Here is a 12,280-nt window from a genome sequence, read left to right on the forward strand (position 1 = left end):
GTAACTATTTATTACATGTATTTTTATGCACAGGTTTTATTCTTACATTTTAAATATTTATTTTATCTGCTTCTTTGTTTATTTTTTATTTATTATAGTGTTACTGTATTTAATTATATGCTGTTTTGTCCTTTTCGCATTGCATGATTCACAGCTCTTCTAGTCAGAGACATGATGCAGGAGTTGAGAGGGGGCGTGGCGTTTGTCTTGTGGGAGGGGCGTTCGAGCTACTGTTCATCGCGGGTTTTTTCCGAGTGCGCCATTTTGGCTCCTGAGCGCGACGCTTCGTGTGATTGGGTTCCAGGCGCCAGTATCGGAGCCAATCAGAGGTGCATCGGGCGGCGGCGCAGTCAGACGGTGAGTGAGAGCGGCTGCTGGGAGGGGACGGTTAGCTGGGGATTGGTGTGTGACCGACCAACCAAATGACTAAAACCATTATAAACAGGAATAGTGCTGTTTGTGTATGTGTCAAGGTCCACTGTGTGGATGGCATGCGGGCGTTTACTTCTTCTATGGTTAAAACGATAAACAATATCGCTAAATGGTTTATTTTTGTTGTTTTTCTGTTAAGCCGAGCCGGCGTCTCATATAGGCCCAGTTTTGAGCCACTCTTTGTTTTAATATTCGTTGACTTTCGCAGTCTTAAGAGGTCAACTAATCGAGAGTTCATAAAACAAACGATTAACCTTAATATATATATCTGATTAAACCAAATATATATGAAAAACACGCTCGTGCATGGAAACACTGAGGTCGATGTGCTAATGTAGCGCTAGCAATGTTTCACAAAGAGAAAGCAAGCCAGCATAGCTATATGTACACAATATAAATACTGCAGTTTTATGTAATTCGTGTTGTTTAAAGGAAAAAGGCGTTTTGTTTATGAGAAACACGCATGTTGCAACAAAAGCGTCTGTGAGATACAAAGACGCGACGCTTGAAACTGATCAACATACATTTGACATTTATACATTTGCAAAGTGTTTTTCTTGTACTTTTAAATCATAAATTTTGCTCTTCGTTTCCTATATTTTATTTACTTTTTTTGCTTAACAGAGAACTGTTTTCAAGCATACAAAAACAATATTTCAAGACAAAAAGCTGGACAGAATTACATTGAAATAACACAACAAAAAGGTTATTTAATATCTAGATTTTCTTGTTTTTTACGCACATTTTCAGGGAGAGGGAGTAAAAAAATCACAGAAGCTATTCAAATGGAAACATAGTCTTTGAGAAAAAGTATTAATTGTGGCATCAAATGTTATCACTTTGATATATGCCATGATACAAAAAAAAGCCATATTCATGTACCATTTATATGGTACTCCAAAGTACTGAACCATAAACAAAACAAAATAAGTCTCATAATAATGCTATATTTGGAAAAATATACAACAAAGTACATGGGGAATTAATTTACTATTACACAATTTACTTTTTTTCCCCCTGCGGTTAAGAAAACAGTTGCATATATAAAGTTTTGTATCTGTTCACTAGTGTCATGTATATAAATATATATATATATAGAGAGAGAGACAATCATTTAAAGAGCTGACTTAATGCTAAAATGAGGAATGCTGTAAACCAGCAATTAAGTCAAGCATCCTCATTTAAGAGTCTTGCATTAGATGCATGTGCTGTTGCATAACGTTTCGGATTTGTGCAACAACTTGTTTTTGCCATTTTTCAGACTTCAGTTCCTTGCTGATCTCATAAATCAGTCAGACAGCAAACATGGAGCAGTACACCACCGCCACGACAGCTAGTGGAGAGCAGATAGTGGTGCAGACCAGCAGCGGACAGATCCAACAACAGGTACTTTGTGACATTTACATGCAGATAATCCGGTACCGTATTCAAGTATGTACGTCAGACATGCATAGAATTGTGTTTTTAATATATCTAGCAATAAAGCATCTCAGTGTGGTATAAAACCACAGAAGAAATGTTTTTGTGTTTTTGGTAATTTGAGAGTCACAGACCCTTATCTCTGGCCCAGGGCACAGTGACTGCGGTGCAGTTGCAGACTGAGCCTCAGGTAGGCCAGACTGCGGCCCAGCAGGTCCTTCAGGTAGTGGTTGGCTCTCCGAGCACCTCTGCTGTCTGCAAATCTCCATGCATGCCATCTCAACATTGCATTGCACAGAGATCCATTTGCTACTATTGCATTGCAATAGCGATTAATGCAATGTTGAAATATCAGATATCTGTGACCTTTGCGCTTTTTGCATCCGTCTCAGTTTATTTCGTTTATCACTCACTATGATTTACAAGAACTTAGTGTTCAAAGAACGCTCACATGCATGAGATTTTAGCATGCTTTGTTTTGCAAAATGCATTGTAAAATCTCCAAGTGCATAACAGCTGCACCACCGTTTTTTTGCATTTCGGAAGTTTACATACATTGCATTTTCTTGCATGCATCTGTGTCTTGCATTGTCATAATGCTTACATAAAATGCATATAAATATCAGTTGTCATATGGTAAGATGATATTTAAAGGGATAGTTCACCCAAAAATGAAAATTCTGTCATTAGTTACTCTGCCTCATGTCGTTCCAAACCTTTAAGACCTTCCTTCATCTTCGAAACACAAATTAGGATATTTTTGATGAAATCTGAGAGCTTTCTGACCCTGTATAGACAGCAATGCAACTGACACGTTCAAGGCCAAGAAAGGTAATAAGGACATGAGGGTGAGTAATTAATGACAGAATTTTCATTTTTGGGTGAATTATCTCTTTAAATGCTTTTCAATCAAAGCTCTGCAGATGGTGTACAACAGGTTTTTCAGCAAAGTTTTGATCATGTTGAAATTTATAGGCCTTAGAAATACGATACATTAGGCTTTATAGGGGTTTTTATCTTTAAAGTTGACATAAAATGAGTTTTCCAATGCATCCTCTTCAAAGGTCCAAGGGCAGCCTCTTATGGTACAAGTCAGTGGGGGTCAGCTCATCACTTCCTCTGGGCAGCCCATAATGGTACAGGCCATGACAGGAGGACAAGGTCAAACCATCATGCAAGTACCAGTATCTGGTACACAAGGGCTGCAGCAGGTGGGTGGAGTTAATGTTACACCGAAATTGTTGGTTAAAAATATACTTTTTTTCACTTACATACTGAATTTATCTAATAGTAGTGCAGTGGTTCTCAACCAGTGGGCCTCAGAAAACTTCCAATGTGGCCCTGATTTAAAGATGATAAGACAAAACAATAAAGATTTTATTAATTGTTTGCCTTTGATGATGCAGCATTCCCACAATCTTGGAAAACCTGTATATATGAGGAGGACTTGTTGTAAAATTGTGAATTCTTGACTTGAAAAAGTCAATTAAATGCGAATTCATATAATATTTTAAGTCTATGGGCATTTTATATTAAGTATACAGTTATTCCAAGCTCTGAAGTATTTTATCAGGTAAAAATGAAGTAAAAGCCTTATCATTAATTCTGATCCAGCAAATCACAAAGAACTGGAAAAGTTATGCAGCCTTCAAAAACGGTTGTTGACATGACAAGGTTGAGAACCACTACAATATAGTGTTCCATCAAAATATTGGGTATGAAGTTTTAATAAATTTACCAAATGTGGCACAGATTCAATTGGTACAGCCCAGTCAAATCCAGCTTCCTGGTGGACAGACATTACAGCTACAGGGTCAGCAGGGACAGACCCAACAGATCATCATTCAACAGCCACAGACCGCAGTCACTGCAGGACAGAACCAGGTAACTTCATTTTGTCATGTATTTGAAGAAATATAAAGGAGCACCCTCTGTAAACTGCGCTCCTGCAGTAAAATGCATATAATTAATAATGTTCATGATAATTGCTTTCTTAGGGTCAGCAGCAGATCACTGTACAGGGTCAGCAAGTGGCTCAAACCGCTGAAGGACAGACCATCGTTTACCAGCCTGTTAATGCAGACGGGACCATCTTACAGCAGGGTAACATTGCAAAACACTGAGCCGTAAACATCATGCAGTTCAATAGACGTGTATACACTGCTTATGACATGTAATTAATCTGAAGGCATTTTGTGATTGTCCATCCAGGAATGATCACCATTCCAGCTGCATCTTTAGCAGGAGCTCAGTTAGTCTCAGCTGGATCCAACACAAACACCACCAACACCGGTCAGGGTACAGTGACCGTCACTCTTCCCATGGCAGGAAACATGGTCAATGCTGGAGGAATGGTCATGGTGAGCACTTGTGGTCATTTTTATCTATTACCGAAAGTGAGTTCTTGCTATAGAGATAATCTATTTAGATCACACTTCCTAATCTTATTGTGTGTGTTTATTATTGAATCAGATGGTCCCAGGGGGTGGCGGGTCAGTTCCCACCATGCAGCGCATTCCTCTTCCTGGAGCAGAGATGCTGGAGGAGGAACCTCTCTACGTCAATGCTAAACAGTATCACAGGATCCTTAAGAGGAGACAAGCCCGTGCCAGACTAGAAGCTGAAGGCAAAATACCAAAAGAGAGAAGAGTATGTGTGCTTTTTATGGCAATAAATAACAATGACTTTATTTATATAACTCTTTATGCAAATAGAGCAAAACGCATTTGTTATATTTATTACATATATATTTTGATTCATAAATAAATAAAAGCTATATACGCATAAGGAGTGTGCATGTACATATATATATATATATATATATATATATATATATATTATGTATGTATATATTTAACCATTGCATCTTTTTAATCATTGCCATTAGAATAGCAAAGCAGTCCTGATTATTATTATCTTTTTACTTTAATAATAAAGCTGTTTTAATAATAATTTAATTCATTTGGAATATTAATAATATTTGGCATATACATATAATACAGTATGTGTATGTATATTTTATTTTTGGGCCATTTACAAGCTAAACCTTTAGCTCAAGCTTCATCTTAAACTTCACATTTCTAAAAAAATGTAAAATGTATTTAAAGGATAGAAATGGCTATATAATATCATTTTAATATTATTTGGCCCATTATAAATTAGAATACAATTCATTAATTATACTACAGCTTTTATTGATATTCCTGGGTTATGTTGAGGTGTGTTCTAAATTTCTTAAAATATTAAACTATTGCAGTTAATTTAGCCTGATCGGCTTAATTGAAACGTTATCAAATTATTTGCATACTGAGTTGCAGTTGGTATTCTTTCTTGAATTCATTTGGATATGGAATTATGTTTGATCTTTTGTTTCTTGCATCTATTTGTCTTTGTCAGGAAAACAGCAAAGCAGTTTAATTTTCTGTAATTCATTAAAAATAGTTTAATATATTAAAAAATATTCATAATATTTGACAGGTTTCTGTTCAAGACAGCAGCACATATGCAAATATTCAATATATTTTCTTTACCACCCAGAAATACCTGCACGAGTCCCGTCATCGTCACGCCATGGCCAGGAAGCGTGGAGACGGTGGACGTTTCTTCTCTCCGAAAGAAAAGGAAGAAATGGCCATGCAGGCCCTTAAGGTGAGCGAGGGGCTTGAGCTCAGCTCTCATTGGCCAGCCACCTCTGCCCCGCCTCTGGGGTAAACTATCCAATCCCAGCCTGTGTCCGACCCGAGAGACTGTATGCACCTAATTTAATTTAGACCATCCATACCCTGCGGCTCTGTTTCTGAGCTACCTCATGCGTCTGTGGCACACTCATGTCCAAACTGTCTCTGTCTGTGAGTTAACTGACATTTCCAACCAATGAAACTGAACATGCATACTAAGATCTTAGTATGTATGTTCTAGCATATAGTAAACAATGTACCGATTAAACCCCATGTTTGTAACTTCTATGCTGCCTTGTAGCATTTTTACCACTTGTAATAATTCCATTATTTAGGTGCAAATCTTTATGTGCAGATTAAAGATAGTATGTTTGAACTGCTGATTGGAAGTGACCTCTTTCAAAAAGCTTCAGTTGTAAACATGGGTGATTAGCACATTTTATCCTGTCAGTGTTAAAGGTTTCTTATCTTACATATCTGACTTCTACTTTAAAAGGAAATCTTCAACCTTGACGTCTTTGTTCTTTCTGCATTTCTGCCATTTGTCCCACCATGCTGTAAAATTCTACCCAGATTGCTTGTGATACTCACTGGATGCTTTGATGTGTTAAGCGGTGTTTATTTGTCCTTTTTACCATCTTACTGGTATGAATAGCCATTCAAAATGATCTGTTTTCATTTGTGATGTATGGCTTGGCTTGCACCCTTCAATGCTCTTCTGTCTTTGCCCAGAGCTGTGGCTTTGTTATTGCTTTTGCCATTTTATGTTTCTTACAGTGGACTGTATGGGGGCTCTTGTTTGCATTTATGTTTGTTACTTGATGATATATATGCCCTTTTTATGCAAATAAACCTTTGCTCATGATTTGTACTTGGTTAGTAATGCCTTGCAGTTTTTTTACATGCTGATGAACAGTTTTTCCAGTGTTAACCCTCATGTTGAGTTTCGGTCATTTAGACCCAGAGAGAATTTTATTTTCCCCAAAACTAGTTATTGTTACCACATCAGACTTAAAGATACTGACTTTACTCACATAGGGTATAACAATTTACCAAAATAATTTTGTTGGGATTCCCAAATTTTCAAAAGAAATACTAAACCTGGATTTAAACCGAAAGAAAACAAGTCGAGAGAAAGAGTGAATCCAAAATTTGGTGAGAGATTTACAAGCAATTAGGAACAACAAGTTAGATAAAGGATTTTCAGAACAGCACAAGGGTTAAATATTAGATTTTTATTGCACAAAGGCTGCATACAAATTAGGCTAATTCTTGAATTTAAAAAGTTGTAGTATATCTTTAGCTGCATTAATTGATGAAAAAATCTCAAAGATGAAATGCATAGAGTTGAGTCAGTCACTAATATTTTGTATATATCAGACAGTAAAATTCTCATGGTTCCACCAGGTAAGAGTTCAACGCGTCATTCCCTCATTGCATGTAGTATGGATGAAATTTTCATCAACTTTATTTGTCTTTTTCCTCACAGAAATCTGAGCAGGATCAATCTGAAGAGGACACAGTGGGCCAGATGATTCAGGTGGCATAAACTACCCATTCCTCCTCATATACTTCAGTCAGTCCTTGCTTGTTTAAAAACAAAATTTCAACACATGGTTGATTTTGACTTCCCCTTAAGTCCTGTTATAACTTTCTTTATTTCAGTTCTTGTGTAGAACAATGTTTTTGTTATTCAGTACTGCTAGGTAAAACATGCAGATGCTGGGAATTTGAGTTTTTTAAAACCATCTCACCAGCGCAAATGGTGTTTGTTGTATTTATGAGGAACGACATTTCATTTAATTCCAGTCCATTTCTTTATTTAATTAAATAGCGGCATATTAGAATCCATCACAAAAATGTGAATTACAGTTGAGTTTTGTAATATGGGATGTTTTTACATGTACTGGATCAGACTGTGAAATGTTACGATTTTCTATGCACTCGCGCTTTTTAGTTGATCCACCAACCATTTGTATATCCTCCTACTCCAGAACATCCTTTAATGAAAAACTTCATTTATCTCTTCGTATTTTCTATTGATGTCTTCCTTATATGAGAATAAAGGTTGACGTTCTGTACATGGTTGCAAAATCTGCTTTTTAACTTTTGTTAAATGCGACATTTTAGATATGAAACACTGATATGTTAGAGCGACTACACATTCTCATGAGATGTGTCTGGCCATGTTTGTGTTCCCCTTTGCCAAGTTACAGACACCCATTTGATTGCCATTATTTATAGATCCATGATGCATCTGTACCCCTAAGCTCTACTGGTGTTGTTTTATTTGAGGTAAACGAAAAGATCACCCAAAAATGGAAATTCTGTCATCGTTTACATGATTTAAATGACAGAATTTTCTTTTCTGGGTGAACTGTCTCTTGAAAGATTTAGCATGTGCTTTAAAATGTCATTTTGAAAAGCATTTTAAGACAAGCACATGGCAATAAGGAGATTCTGATCTCCCTGACACTAGGGTGCGCTATAATGGAGATAATCAGGCTACGGCAGATTGATAATTTTTCAGCAGAGGGTGTTATATAACTGAATAAATTGTTGCTATTATTTTGGTAGCCCCATATTAGCATATGCAGAGTGAGGAATTTAATTGGATGGTCTGGAAGAAAAGGTTATTTTTCAAATGAAAGGGCTTCGAGAATACTTCAAAGAACACACAATGTGTCCTCAATGCAATGCAAAACAGGTCATCAAAACACACAACAGATGTTAATAGCAGTATGTTTTAACATAATCATTAGCCAAATGGCAGTATAGCTCGACCCGAACCAGTTGCAGACACATTTTATGGCACCTTCAGTGGGAAATTAAGAAATTAATCGACAAAAAGAAAGCATTGACAACGCCTGTACAAAACACACAGCGTTAGTTCTTTGAAAATGGAAAATTCTGTCATTATTTACTCACCCTCTTGTCATTGCAAACCTGTAAGATGGTATTTCTTTCATTGAACATAAAAGGAGATATAAAAAACACTGTAAAAGTGGTCCACATTTGTGTTCCACAGAAGAAAGAAAATCACAAGGGTTAAGGGGAGTAAACAGTGACAGAATCATCATTTTTGGGTGAACTGTCCCTTTAAAAATACTTTCATACAGAAGCAAACTTCATGCATTTCCAAATATCTGCTTCCTCTCAGTCTTTGGCATTGAGTTGACATTCATTACGCTTAGCATTTGGGCATGGTCCCCCTTCACATGCACCAGGAGTCAGATGGCCACACATCTGCCCAAAAGTTCAATGTGAATTTCCATTTGAATCGTTTCAAAAGAGTCCATTGAATGTTTCTCATTCCCGTGTGAGAACGAGACTAATCCCACTGCAGCACTTGGCTACACTTTGGAAGAACGGTAGAATTAATATGTCTAAAACGCTGCTCCAAAAAGTTTGCAACCACCCAGTGTTTATCAAGACAACCTGCACACATGGCGTGAAGAACCTGAAACCGAGAAAAGGTGAAAGCTTAGCATTTTTGTTAAATTTATGTAAATAAATCTTATAAACATTTATGGAAGCATAATACAGACATGCAATTTTGACTTTTTTTCTCAGAATTGCATGATATAAACTCGCAATTGCCAGTTATAAAGTCAGAACTGCATGATATAAACTCGAGTTTGTATCGCAATTCTGACTTTTTTTTCTCATAATTGCGAGTTTATATTTCGCAGTTCTGACTTTTTTCTTGCTATTCTGACTTTTTTTTCAGAATTGCATGATATAAACGCAACTTCCCGTTATAAAGTTAGAATTGTGTGATATAAACTCACAACTGTAAGTTGCAAAGTCACAATGGCAGGATATAGACGCGCAATTGCGAGAAAATAAGTCATTTCGCGAGATAAAAACAATTCAGATTTTTTTATTTTTTTCCTTGCAATTGCGAGTTCATATCTTGTAATTCAGTTTTTTTTCTCACTATTATGACTTTTTACTCAGAATTGTGAGATATAAATTGCGCGTTAGACGACAAGTTCCAATTCTGAGGGGGGATAAAGACTGATTATGTTCTCAGAATTTATCAGTTCTGAGTTTTTTCTCTTGTATTTGTGAGTATATATCACTGACTTTATAGGCCTGAATCACAACTCAGAGTTTAGTAATATCATGCAAAAAAAAGGAAGAACTGCGAGATGTAAACTCGTAAAGAAAAATGTCAGAATTGTGAGATGAAAAGTCGCAATTACTTTATTTTTTATTTTTTATTCAGTGGCAGAAACGGGCTTCCATAAAAATGTCTACATTTTAAAGGATAGTTCACCCAAAAATGAAAATTTGATGTTTATCTGCTTACCCCCAGGGCATCCAAGATGTAGGTGACTTTGTTTCTTCAGTAGAACACAAACAAAGATTTTTAACTCAAACCGTTGCAGTCTGTCAGTCATATAATGGCAGTCAATGGGACTCACGGCTTTGAGAGTAAAAAAAACATACATAGACAAAACCAAATTAAACCCTGTGGCTCATGATGATACATTGTGGTCTTAAGACACAAAACAATCAGTCTGTGCAAGAAACTGAACAGTATTTATATGATTCTTTACCTCTGATCCTCCACAACTGTCCAACTGTCCTGAGCGCGTTCACAACATCCGGCGTGTGACGCATCAACGAGCTCTGGCATAGTAGACGCATGCGCGGAAGCAATTTGTTACGCATATACGCCGGATGTTGTGACAGCTCAGGACAGTTGGACATTGCGGTGGATCAGATGTAAAAAAAAAAAAAAAATTATATAAATACTGTTCAGTTTCTTGCACAGACCGATTGTTTAGTGTCTTAAGACCTCAATGTATTGTCACAAACCGCAGGGTTTAATTTGGTTTTGTCTGTGTATGTTTTATTTTTTACTCTCAGAGCTGTGGTTCCCAATGACTGCCATTATATGACTGACAGACTGCAACGTTTGAGTTAAAAATCTTCACTTGGGTTCTACTGAAGAAACAAAGTCACCTACATCTTAGATGCCCTGGGGGTAAGCAGATAAACATAAAATTTTCATTTTTGGGTGAACTATCCCTTTAACTAAAAATGCCAGGGTCATCGATTTGATTCATGGATTTTGAGGAAATGCATAAACTACTAAAACATTTATACCATCAATGCAATCTAAGTCACTTTGGATAAAAGCATTAATGTAAATGTAAGTTCAGAGGATCTAATCATACCAGATGTGAACAAAGCTGAGGATGGCGAAGAGAATCCCAGCGAGGAGGGACACTGGAACTGCCAGCAGAGCCGTAATGATACGGTATAACCAGACCCTGGACACCAAGAAAAGAGCATGACTCCAGATCCACACCCGATCCCCGCTGCGCACAGACACCGGTTCAGCTATCACATCCTCAAAACTGACCTGTCAGAAGTGAACAGTCAGGAAAGTAGCATCTTCACTTCACCCTCATCTACTTTCAAATGAAAACATCCCTTTAAAGCTAGTCGAGTCACAGCTATTTTTTATTCATGCAAGTATAGTAGGCTAAATATGAACACTGAGTAGCCTACAGAACATTTTACATGAGCAGGGGTAAAATTAAGCTGGTGAAGGTAATATTGGCAAAGCTCATTTTCACTAACATATATTACATCACCAATAAACCTGACAACAACAGTCATATCATGATTTAGATTTGATTTTACATTTTTGTATGTATATCTCCTACATGAATACAAGCTGACACACATAAAGTCACCAATGGACCTTACAGCAGTGGTCATAAATGATAAATTTAGCTAATGCACATATTTGTATTCTAAAACAAATAAGCTAAGCTGATTGGTTGTTTTAGACTGTCTGCAGCTGCATTATTGAATGTATTTTCATTTCTCTGTGATTGATCCCCTCTCTCTGTCTGTGGTACTTCACTGTATTTGGTATGCATCTTAAACTCTTAAGTGAAGTATTTAAAACTGAATACTGCAATCAGCAACTTATTATTAGCAACGATTCACAACATAAACAATGCTACAGTAGCCCTATAAAGCTACTGCAAGTCTGTAATAGTTGTGTAATTTGTCTGGTCAGCTCATTTAAGAGGCAGTTGCTATTATTGTCCACATCATTGGAGATATTCACACATGCTACCAGCTGTGGTTGTCTACAATGTCAAGACATTGTCCTTACTTTGGAATAGAGTGAATTCAATAAAGTTGAATCTAATTTAGCCTAATACAAATGTCAAAATGTTAAATAATATCTAAAAAATCCTATAATCATGATAGATTTACTTGAAAAGGAGAATTACTAAAATTAAGTCTGTCAGTGGGGTAAGAAACATATCCACATCAGTCGCTGTGACCATCAAAAGTGGCATTTCTGTAATGCTACAATGAAGAACTGTTCATGGTAGCAGTTGGACATGAAGAGATTACCTTAAGACATTCATTTATTTGTCTTGGGTCCCGTTCATTGATCAGAGGCCTGGTGTCGCTCTGTGTAGAGATCACATCTTCCTCCTCCTCTTCCTCCAGGACAGTTTCTAACTGTGTCTTCCATGTCTGTAGTCCCTCGTCATCCTCTCCATCCCCTGCATCCCTCAGGTCGATCTCAGTTTCCCTTGCGTCCATACTCCGCATCATGGTGCCATTCATCAATATGAAGTTCGTAAGGTCCCAAAGCGGCTCATCGATGGCCTCAAAACAGGCATAAACAGTTTCACACACTCATACACATACACACTGTGAATGCAGAGCTAGTGTGCTGTCTTGAAGCTGAAACAGGGATATGGGAT

General features: G+C 37.0%; 2 protein-coding genes across 10 annotated transcripts; one reads left to right on the forward strand and one right to left on the reverse strand.

Annotated features, from left to right (window-relative positions):
- The first annotated feature begins 209 nt into the window (after positions 1 to 209).
- On the forward strand, positions 210 to 7,609 carry nfya (nuclear transcription factor Y, alpha). Of its 9 annotated transcripts, XM_079393325.1 has the most exons (10): positions 210 to 357; positions 1,694 to 1,818; positions 2,003 to 2,074; positions 2,916 to 3,062; positions 3,604 to 3,735; positions 3,849 to 3,954; positions 4,063 to 4,211; positions 4,324 to 4,500; positions 5,389 to 5,499; positions 7,018 to 7,609. In XM_079393325.1, the coding sequence occupies exons 2-10, from the start codon at positions 1,738 to 1,740 to the stop codon at positions 7,075 to 7,077; spliced, it is 1,035 nt and encodes a 344-aa protein (XP_079249451.1). In that variant the 5' UTR covers positions 210 to 357; positions 1,694 to 1,737; the 3' UTR covers positions 7,078 to 7,609. The 9 variants fall into 9 exon arrangements, with proteins under 9 accessions (XP_079249451.1, XP_079249452.1, XP_079249456.1 ...); XM_079393330.1 differs by lacking the exon at positions 2,003 to 2,074 and having other exon boundaries at positions 230 to 357; XM_079393323.1 differs by lacking the exon at positions 7,018 to 7,609 and having other exon boundaries at positions 237 to 357; positions 5,389 to 6,398.
- LOC306854973 (caveolin-2-like) lies at positions 6,581 to 12,280 on the reverse strand. The gene is made up of 3 exons (XM_079393332.1): positions 11,922 to 12,280; positions 10,718 to 10,905; positions 6,581 to 8,988 (listed from the first exon to the last, which is right to left on the reverse strand). Exons 1-3 carry the CDS (start codon positions 12,138 to 12,140, stop codon positions 8,838 to 8,840), a joined length of 558 nt encoding a protein of 185 aa, XP_079249458.1. The 5' UTR covers positions 12,141 to 12,280; the 3' UTR covers positions 6,581 to 8,837.

The sequence above is a fragment of the Barbus barbus genome (genome assembly GCF_936440315.1).
Source record: "Barbus barbus genome assembly, chromosome: 35".
NCBI classification, from domain to species: domain Eukaryota; kingdom Metazoa; phylum Chordata; class Actinopteri; order Cypriniformes; family Cyprinidae; genus Barbus; species Barbus barbus.

Bases quoted from the DNA above. Each gene is read 5' to 3' on its own strand.
- LOC306854973 (XM_079393332.1), bottom strand. From the start codon at position 12,140: ATGAATGGCACCATGATGCGGAGTATGGACGCAAGGGAAACTGAGATC. The intron at 10,906-11,921 runs GTAATCTCTTCA...CACTTCTGACAG, and splicing joins AAATAAATGAATGTCTTAAG to GTCAGTTTTGAGGATGTGAT. The intron at 8,989-10,717 runs GTATGATTAGAT...TCTCGGTTTCAG, and splicing joins CTCAGCTTTGTTCACATCTG to GTTCTTCACGCCATGTGTGC.
- nfya (XM_079393323.1), top strand. From the start codon at position 1,738: ATGGAGCAGTACACCACCGCCACGACAGCTAGTGGAGAGCAGATAGTG. The intron at 4,212-4,323 runs GTGAGCACTTGT...TTATTGAATCAG, and splicing joins ATGCTGGAGGAATGGTCATG to ATGGTCCCAGGGGGTGGCGG. The intron at 4,501-5,388 runs GTATGTGTGCTT...TTTACCACCCAG, and splicing joins AAATACCAAAAGAGAGAAGA to AAATACCTGCACGAGTCCCG.